The sequence below is a fragment of the Triticum aestivum genome, chromosome 5D (genome assembly GCF_018294505.1).
Source record: "Triticum aestivum cultivar Chinese Spring chromosome 5D, IWGSC CS RefSeq v2.1, whole genome shotgun sequence".
NCBI classification, from domain to species: Eukaryota; Viridiplantae; Streptophyta; class Magnoliopsida; order Poales; family Poaceae; genus Triticum; species Triticum aestivum.
In genome coordinates, this window is record NC_057808.1 from 568,745,146 (window position 1) to 568,755,582 (window position 10,437).

At 42.8% G+C, this 10,437-nt stretch overlaps 1 protein-coding gene across 1 annotated transcript; it reads left to right on the forward strand.

The window, feature by feature from the left end:
• Positions 1–4,092: 4,092 nt before the first annotated feature.
• Positions 4,093–9,836, forward strand: LOC123124003 (COP1-interacting protein 7). The gene is made up of 9 exons (XM_044544693.1): positions 4,093–4,564; positions 4,975–5,275; positions 5,382–5,415; positions 5,892–5,944; positions 6,036–6,097; positions 6,360–6,512; positions 6,790–6,986; positions 7,331–8,844; positions 9,311–9,836. The coding sequence occupies exons 1-9, from the start codon at positions 4,506–4,508 to the stop codon at positions 9,593–9,595; spliced, it is 2,658 nt and encodes an 885-aa protein (XP_044400628.1). The 5' UTR covers positions 4,093–4,505; the 3' UTR covers positions 9,596–9,836.
• Positions 9,837–10,437: the final 601 nt, after the last annotated feature.

The following is a 10,437-nucleotide window of genomic DNA, read 5'->3' on the forward strand; positions in this document are numbered from 1 at the left end:
TTGTTTTCTACTACATTTCCCAACTGTGGCATCATGAGCTGGTTTATGAGTAGATGCAGGTTGCGATCTAGATCACATATGACATGTGAGGGTTGATATTCTTGCTATGCTTCTCAAGAGTGTTGCTTCGGTTCAGTTCAACGGCAGAATGATGTAGTTTTGCTACAAGGTTCTGACAATTGTTCGACCCTGGCTATCGACGATCTGCTAACAGTTCCTTGGGCTACATCATAGTCGAGAATAGTGAACCGTCGCGTACACAAGAGGGTGCCTAAGATGGATGATCTTCTAGGGGGTCACGCGTATTGACGAGGTTTAGTGTGGGGGATGAGACTTTTAATTAAGTCTCTCTTTCACACACCCCAAAACTTAATCTAGCATCAAGAACATTGGCTTCTTGTGCTTGCGTAGGTAGCTAGTCTTAATTGCTAAAACTGGTTAACCACATAACTAAAATTTTGCTAAAACCAATTAGAGGACGTCTAACTTGGTTTTGCAGGGTTTGCATATGATGTGGTATAGCCTTTGTCATGATAATGAGTTTATGTATGAGATGGTTATATGTTGTAATGTTAAGTGGCATGCGCATCACGGCATGATGGCTGGAGCCACGAGATTGCCACCTTAATGTAAATATCGTAGAGATAGATTATAGGTGATGGTGGCAAAACATACACGGAGGACCCCGACAAGGAGAACGTGTACCAGGCGTGGGACGAGGAGCTATAATTTTGTTCCACAACATAATTTCAGATTTTGGTGTCACAGCAACGTTTTCTGAAACAGTCGTCATGACAACATTTTTTGAGATTGCCGCCACGGCAATGTTTTTGAAACAGTTGCCTCGGTAACGAAATATTGGCCGTCATGTCGCTTCAACTGGAGATTGAAGACGATCATGGAGGACTCCCGGCGCCCAGGGCTATACCATATCATGCTATTATGAATTGCCTGAGATGTTTATCCCTTTGTTGTTTGCACCATTTGATTGCGCTGTAGTCAATTATTAGGGTGATCTCTCACAGTAAATATCAAGCTAAAAGTTGCTCTTCCCAGTGTTGCAACCGTCTATAACACGTAGCGTTCAGGAGTGCGACATGTACACATGAGCACAAACGGACCGTGAGGTGAAAGGCAGGGATGGTCAGACCATGCATGCAGATAACACTCGGTTGTCTTGAAGTTCTGGCAGAATAGTGTTCTGAGCTCGGAGGACAAAGCATCGAAAGATGAACAAGAGTCATATGGAGATATGATCGGCAAAAGATTGCCCACCGATCATAATTCTCATCATCAGTGATGCACACATCAATGGCTGAGAACTAGACTTGGATCTTGAATCACTCACAATTAATTATGAGAGGTATTAATTTGAGTGGGAGTGCCCTTTATATTAAAACTTGTTTAAACAATAAGTGCTATAAATTAATTATGAATTATGTCTAAAATTATTTGTGTGTTTGTCATTGTAGATGGCTCGCAATATGTTCAACTTAGCCCCTATGCTTGAGAAAGAAAAGTTGGCTGCAAACGGTGGAAACTATGCGGATAGGATCCGAAACCTGAGATTTGTTCTCAGGAGTGCTAAAAAGGAGTACATGCTGGATCAACCCCTAGGTGAAGCTCCTTCAAAAGATGCTGCACCAGAAGAAGTTGCTGCTTATGCTACTCGTAGTGATGACTATGAGTCAGTCCAGTGCCTCATGTTAACTTGCATGGATCCTGAACTACAGAAGCGTTTTGAACGATCCACCACTCAATTTATAATTGGGTCACTGGAAGTTCTATACAAGAAACAGGCAAGGATCGAACGGTTTGAATTAACTAAGGCCCTGATAGAATGCAAAATGAAAGAGGGTTCCTTAATGAGTGAGCATATATTGAAGCTTGTTGGCTATGTTGATAGGCTTGCTTCACTGGAATTTGGAATTCCGCCAACACTCGGTACAGATATTGTGCTTGCTTCACTCCCCCCATCTAACGATGGTTTCATCATGAATTACAACATGAAAGGGATGGAGAAAAGTGCAAACGAGTTGTTTGCTATGCTCAAAACTGTGGAAGCTGGGATGCAGAAGAACAAAGAAGTGTTGCTGGTCAACAAGACTACCAGTTTCAAGAAGAAGGGCAAGTCCAAGAAGAAATCTACTGGTGCCGGTAAGACCGCTTCCCAGAAGAAGAATAAGGGCGAAGCCAACAAAGAGACTGAATGTTTCTACTACAAACAAAAGGGTCACTGGAAGCGGAACTGCAAGAAGTACTTAGCAGATAAGAAGAACGGTTCTTTAGACAAAGGTATAAAAGTTATACGATATTAACGTTGTTTTACTTGTTTTTGTATGTCATAAGTATTTGATACTAATCGATTTCTTTTAATTTGCAATCTGATATAGGAACTACAGAAAGCTCACAAGTTGAGAAGAAATAAAGACAAGATGATAGTCAAGGATGGTGATGGGATCGCTACTCAAGACTGACGGAGTCTATCTTCAAGATTTATCTTAGGATTGAATAATAGTTATTACGTTCCAGGGTTGTATAAGACATTATGCTTTGGATTATGCAATGGGCATTCTTACAAAGTTTTGAACAATAGTTGTTGAAGTAATTATAAGAATATGTTTTGGATTTACTACAATTTTCGATGGTTTATTCATGAAATCTTGATTTAAAGTATTGCAACATTTATGCTAAACGTCTTAAGAAGACTGATAAGTTCCACATGAATATATCTCTGCTTGGATACATCGGGAATAATCCTCATATAGATGAAGTATTCGATCATCATGATCGATAAAATACATAATGATGTATAAAACCGATAGACAAAAACAGAGTATCGTGGATAATTTAACTTTGTTAAAATAAGTAAAAATGTTTTACTCAGACTGAAGTATTTGAATAGTTCAACATAATTTCAGAATTTATTTGAAGAGTTCAAATATCTTAACGAAGATTAAGGATCATTATGACAATTGATATTGTGATTCTTCATTTGAAGAAACAGATCTAAAGTCATAAGTTTAGCAAGATCGTTTGAATGATCATGGAATTATTCTATCTGCCATTTATAATCGGGGTATAACTGAAACAGCAAAATATGCACTAAAATAGAAAACCACGTATAGATCTTGTTAAACGAAATCATATGGGATATGAACATTATTTAACTAGATGACAGTTGAATTGTAGGTTTATAAGATTTCTCCCATTGAAACATCTGAAAGACAAAATGTTTTGTCACAGAAAAGGGTTTTCCTGTCAAAAGAATAAGTGGGAGGATGTTATAGCTTGAAAGATTAGCGAATCTTTTTAATGGTACAAAACTAATCAGATTTTGTTCCGATAAATTATTTACAAGATATACCGTTAGTTACTACATTAGATGTAGAAAAGCTAAAACATTTATTTGTTTTTGCGAGACTCAATTGAATAACATAATAAATATGGTTGTGCATCCGCTCCATACCGAGGCAAGGCAGCAGGGAGTTGTCTGCCTTTTCGAAAAGGGAAAGGAAAAAACCAAACACGCCCTACATGCATCTGATTGTTTCATAAGCAAGACCTTACCTCTCCACTCCACTTGCCGCTGCAAAGAATATAAGCATCTGTCCATCCAGACCAAAGCACTCAACCAAATTGAAAGGGAGGCAGAGCAGAGCACAAAGAAGCTTCATGTTGGCTCTCCCCCTCTCATAATCTTAATCTTAATCTTAATCTCACCACCAACTCAATTAGCCAGCCAGCCAGCCAACATGACCAACGTGACCCCTGGCAGTGGCACATGGCATGCTTGATTGTTGTTTTTATGCTATGTCACTCCTCACATACTTCCATTTACAGGACTGCCTGTCCGTCCTCATGTGTAGCACAGTGAAATTAATGGAATCCAAAGCTCTTAGGGTGTGTTTGTAGCCGATCTAAAATAAATAAATAAATGATTTTATTATCTTACAATAAGAGAGTGAAGTACAGTACAGCCATAATAAATCCACTGAAAATCACAACTTGATTCCTTTCCTCTCTGTAGGGCAACTGAGAAAGATGAATATAAATCAGAAGCTATAGATTGTGCTCACCGTCAACGACAGCTTGGATTGGACATGGACACCCTCCATCTCCATTCCCTTTCTTGCCACCAACACCAAACCAAAGCAGCTTTCGCGCACTAACCAGAGCACACTGCTCCTCCGCTCTCTCTTCCTCCTCTCCTCCTCCTCCCCCCCATTTTATTTTATTTATTTATGTATTTATTTCACCCCTCCTGCTAGCCAATCCATCGGCTCTGTAACTGTTCCTAGGAGGGAGGGATTTGCCCCAAAGTTCCGTTCTTGAATTTTGTTCTTGCTTGTCCCAAATCCCTACCTGCTGCATTTGCTTCTGCTCCCGGATTCGAGCGCCCCAATCCAGGGAGATTCCCACTTCTTCTTGGGCATTTCTGGTCCAGATCTTTGGCTGCCGCAAGATCTGAAGAATCATCCCCACCCACGGCGACGGCGACGGCGATGAGGCCGGAGATGCGCCTGGATTCGGCGGCGTTCCAGCTCACCCCCACCCGCACCAGGTAACGCTCAACCTCCCAATTCCCCATACCATGCGGATCTGCCCACCAAACCAAATTCCCCATCTTTGCTGTCGCACCGCCACCAAAGATGGGAGTGCCCAAAGCTCTGCTCTTTCTGCTACATACAGGTGGTAGATCCATCAGATGGATACCATTCATACTTATTGCTGAATTCGTGTTCAGCTGATTGCTCAAGCTTCCTGATTGGCACCTGCAACAATTTCTTCTTCTTCTTCTCTCTCTCTCTCTCTCTCTGTGTGTGTGTGTGTGTGTGTGTGTGTGTGTGTGTGTGTGTGTGTGTCTGTGTGCGTGTGTGTGTGTGTGTGTGTGTGTGTGTGTGTGGCGGTAACAGTAGCATTACAAAGAAGGAATTTTTATGCTTGTTCCCTCATTCCTCATTTTTTTTCTAGGTGTGATTTGGTTGTGGTGGTGAATGGGAGGAAGGAGAAGATCGCCTCCGGCCTGCTCAACCCCTTCGTCGCCCACCTCAAGGTCGCCCAGGAGCAGATCGCCAAGGGAGGCTACACCATCCTGCTCCAGCCGGACCCAGGGGCCGACGCGCCATGGTTCACCAGAGGCACCATTGAGAGGTTCGTCCGTTTCGTGAGCACGCCGGAGGTCCTGGAGCGGGTCACCACCATCGAGTCCGAGATACTGCAGCTCCACGACGCCATCGCTGTCCAGAACAATGCAAATATTGGGCTCAAATCTGTAAGTGCACCATTATCATCTGTAATGTAATGTGTACCTGTTTGTTTGTTTAGAGATAGAGTAATAATAGCACAACAGTGACATGTTTGTGTTTGGGATTTGCCAGGCAGAAGCCCATAATGGGGACTCCTCCATGGAAGGTACGATGCTACCGATCTCATTTCTGAATGTTGCATTGCACGGTCACAATATCCACCAAGAGATCTTCGGCAATGCTTATTCGTAGCTGGAAACGCAGATGCTGCTGTTTTAGAACATATCATTTGTTCTCGAATTTGGTGCGGTGTACCATCAGTCACACCTGTTGAGTTAGCCAGTTAGGTAGTAGTACATGACAGTGGACGGCTCAAAAGTATTTTTATGTTTGATGCATGGCCTATCTTGATTCGTGTTTAAAAATTCTGTCCTGTTCTACCTAACTTATATTGGAAGCTGATTATTCTGTGATGGATCTAACCATCATTAAGTGCACAAGTTTTCAGGACAATTCGCAACCGCATTAAAATAATTCCAGTGGGAGTTATACATGTTTTCTCATGATAGATTGATCTGGACTGAAACATGATTTTGCATCCCGTTTTCCGTCGACAAATATACCTGACATGTCCCTTTACAGGCAGCAAGACAAGTTATGATCCTGATGGTGATAAGGCACTCGTCCTATACAAGGTATGGTTGTATTGATAGGTAATAAATCTGTTTTTTCGCTATGTGAATGTGTCGTGGTAAGAGGGGCTTATAACTCTGATGTTTTTGACAGCCTGATACGCATCCAGCATCTCCACTGCAGAATGACACTGGAGCGCATGAGGAGCATTCAAAGTATTTATATGCATAAGCCCCCCTTTTCTCCATGATGTTTTCCTTAAAGACATTTTATTTCTCACATTCTTTTCTTGTTTGCATGAAAAAACTATTGTCTTAATTTTTGTTTTGTTTCCATGGAGTAACCTATGCTTTTATCTAATGAATGGTTTCTCACACTCATTCTACAGTCACATTCAGCTCCTTGATTACCTTATCTGCACTTCTCTGGGATGATGTCTTATGTGTGAATGGATTTTTTTTTTACAATGTTTTGCAGAGTTCAGCTTCTCAGAGTGCTGGAGACACGCAAAACTGTCTTACGTAAAGAGCAGGCTATGGCCTTTGCACGTGCTGTGGCTGCTGGGTTTGATATAGACAACCTGATATATTTGATCTCATTTGCAGAGCGTTTTGGTGCTTCACGCTTGATGTAAGTACGACCTTCTTATGGACAAAGTAGTATCATGCTTGATGTATCGGATCTTTCCTTTGGATATGGCTTATATTCCTCTAGATTATGTGAACCTGAGGCTACTGATTAATTTGCGCTGACTCCATACGAGAACCGCATAATTTATTGCATTCCATTCTGATGCTAATTATGCAGTCTTGCTGAATGTTGTTGCAATGCACAAGTAGCTTAAGCAATATCTGTGAGTATGAAATCTGTAGCGCTAACTACGTTGGTGTTCGCTATCTATTTATAGGAAGGCATGCACACAGTTCATTGATTTGTGGAGGCAAAAACATGAAACTGGACAGTGGATTGATGTTGAACCTGAAGCAATGTCTGCACGCTCTGAATTTCCTCCCTTCAATGCTGCTGGCATTATGTTAATGGGAGATAAGGAAACAATGTCCGTCTCTAATGGAGATACAAATGGCGAAGATGCTGCTAAAGCTGGTATGTTGTTGCCATGGCTTAACTTACTTTCCAAATGCGATAAGCGAATTTTGTTATCTGCATGACCATTCACTTTATTTCTTCCATAGCCCATAACAATGTTTTATTTTATCTGAAAATTGTGACCCAAATTATTCCTTATATATTGCTGCCTTCTGCTTATTTTTACACGAATTTTTCTTCCAATTTAAAATGGCCTTTCACCTGGTTATTATTGCGCAGGCATGTTGAATTTGTACCCTTTTTTGTCGGCCTGCATACACAATTGATTCATGTTTTGCCTTTTCTTTTTTACTGTGTGAGAGAACTTGGATCTGAGGAATCATTTTTCTGTTGCTTGACAGACCACAGGACACATCAGCACTCAGGAGCTCCCCATCATGGTCCATACCAATCAGCATATCCACCATGGGCAATGCATCCACCTTACCCCATGCAAGGCATGCCACCATACTACCCTGGGGCGAACCCATATTACCCTCCTCCCTACCCCCCAACAGATGATCCCAGGTACAACCATTCAGAAAGGAGACCATCGAGGAGGCACTCCTCAGATAGCAAGGACTTCAACAGCTCCGATGATGAAAGTGACGACCAAAGTGGTTCAGATAGAGAGAGTTCTCATGGCCGCAAGTCGAGTAAAAAGGGAAATCGCTCGGGCAAGAAGAAATCCAATGTAATTGTCATACGTAATGTAAATGTAACATCAAAGAAGAAGCACGGGTCATCAGAGAGCGAGTCGCAATCAGGCTCTGATGTGGCATCAGAGGATAGTGATGATTCACACAGAAAATCCAGCAAGAGGAATCATCATAAGCGCTCAAGCTCGAAGAAAAAAGGGGATAAGAAAACCACTGCTGAGTCTGAAGATGAGTACACAAAGGATGGAATGTCTAATGGGCAGCAAGATGGAGATCAAGGAAACTGGAATGCGTTCCAGAATTTCTTGCTCAGAGATGAAGACAAGACAAGAGACCATAATGACGCGGACATCTTCGCCAGTGAAAGAGAGGCACCACCTAGGAGGAAAGAGACCGCAAGAAATATTGATGATCCTATTCTTTTATCAGAGCGAGGTTCTGCTGATGTCAATGAGCGGCATGCGACGTCTTTCAGTTCAGCCAATGGGAGAATTAGGGCCAGACAGATGATGCCTGGTGATGAACTTATGATGTCTGGGGAAGGTCGGAGCTTTGTGGATGGTGGCATGAAGGAGATAGAAGCTGGAGGTGGAGGATACAGAAGAGGGGCAAATGATGACTTCATGGTTTATGGACAGGACAACTCAATGGACAGGAGGAGCTCCTTGGACCCCCTTGCCGAGGCGCATTACAAGAGACCCACTCCTCTAGAGGAAAAGAAGAATGTGCACAGTATGGGCGATGAGTCCTTCATGATACCTGTTACCTCCAACTCACAGGATAATGTTGGAGCAGCCGGCCGTACCGCCATTGACATAGATGCCGAGCTTGGCTCAAGTGTTAAGAAAACATCAGATGCTAAGGCTGGAGCTGAACTTTTCTATGAGCCAGATGAGTTGATTCCAGAGCGTGGATTTGAAGATGTTTCATTTGGATATGACCCATCAATGGACTATGACAGCCACATGCAGATTCAGCATGACGTCAGCGTTGAAGATGCAAATGCAGAGGATTTATCCGTTTGTGTTGAGGGTGAAGAAAAGATGCCGGGGAAAGATAAGAAGCTTAGAGGTTCACAGGAGGGCTTGGATAAAAGAAGGAAGGATGCCTCAGCAAGGAGATTGTCAGCTCCCAAAGGACCACTAACCGATGCACAGAAACGCGCGCAAAACCTACGGGCGTACAAAGCGAGCCTTCAAAAGGAAAAGAAGGAGCTGGTATTGATGTTTTACTTTTATACATTTTATATATTAAACAGGCTTGTTCTTTTCTTCTGGTTTTAAGTGCAGTAATACCCTGTGATGTGTGCGCCACATGACTTTATTTACTCCTTTTTAACATCCTCACCGCATATTTTAAATGACCCGACTGAATCTATATACAACAGAGTGCTGTAGTATTATCTATCTCCTTTTGGTGTGGCATAATTAAATTAATACCCCCACCATTCTCACATGTATCAAATGCCATTTTGCATCATTGTTTCCTAACTATGTTAACCGTATATTTTTACTATGTGTCTCTAGAGTAGAGTAGAACACCACACAACCTACAAGCAAATAATAGGGCAAATAATGTGGTGGAGAATGTCATTTGTTTGCATTGGCAGAATTGCAGTTTTGAGCAGGAAACATTTGGTCAAACCGCTGATGATTTTTTGTCGTTGTAAATAAATATTTTCAGGAAGCGGAGCAGATGAAACGGCTGGAAAGGCTTAAGCAAGAGAGGGAAAAGAGGATTGCTGCCAGAAGCGGCGCATCGAATCCCCAGAAAACAGCAGCTAAAGCAAGCGCAGTGAGCAAGTCAACCTCATCCTTGGCTGAGATGAAGAAGGAGAAAAGTGGCGGCACAACCGAATCCTTGATTGAGCGATTGAAAAAGCTTGCTCAACCTAAAACCAATGCTTCAACTTTGAACCCCAAGCCAGCGACCGCGGACCACCCACGGAGAAGAAGCTTGCCGCAATAAGGTCCCTGTGCTTTGGGGGGTATTTATCTAGTTTTGTTGACTGATTGATGAGGGCAACAATTCGGTTTGTATTGATTAAATTTTTTGGTCTGTTGATTTCTAGTACATAATCTACACATTGTTGTATTATGACGGAATTGTTTGTAAGCAGTTTGTTTGTATAATCTGTCCTTTACATTGTCTTACAATCTACACATTGACTCTAGTATATATTTGTGGATTGGACATATTGATCTGAAAAGTTTTTTTTTTTTGAAATGGAGGATGACCCCGGCCTCTGCATCTGGGAGATGCATACGGTCACTTTATTAATTATTCTCGAGGACCTTACAAAGTATTACAGACAATATTCTTGAATCCACCATCTCGGCAACATATGCCGCTACTCTTATCCATATGATGAAGGGATGCTAGTTGGGCCACTACCCAAACCACTCACCTAAACCTAACATCAAAAACCGGAAGCCCCAGCCGAGCCACATACCGGGTTTGGGGCACAATCCGGTCAGACACACTCTTGAGTCTTCTACCTTGTGTAGGCCACTCCGCCATCGACGTCACCATGACGCCAGACAGCTACCTCCTCCTGCGCGAGTCCATCTCCGCGCATCGGGCGGCGAGCCTCCGCAGCGCCATGCCGCCGATCTTCGCCGCCATCAATGAGTGAGATGAAGTACCGCTCCACCACGGCATGTACAAGGTGAGGAAGGGCGAGGTCCCCATCGGAGACACGGCCGGAAGAGAAGCACCGCAACCACGAGACACTGCCCGGAGCTGCGACGCGGTAGATCAGACGGGACGCCACCAGGAACCAGACAAGCTCGCCATGCACACCGAGCATC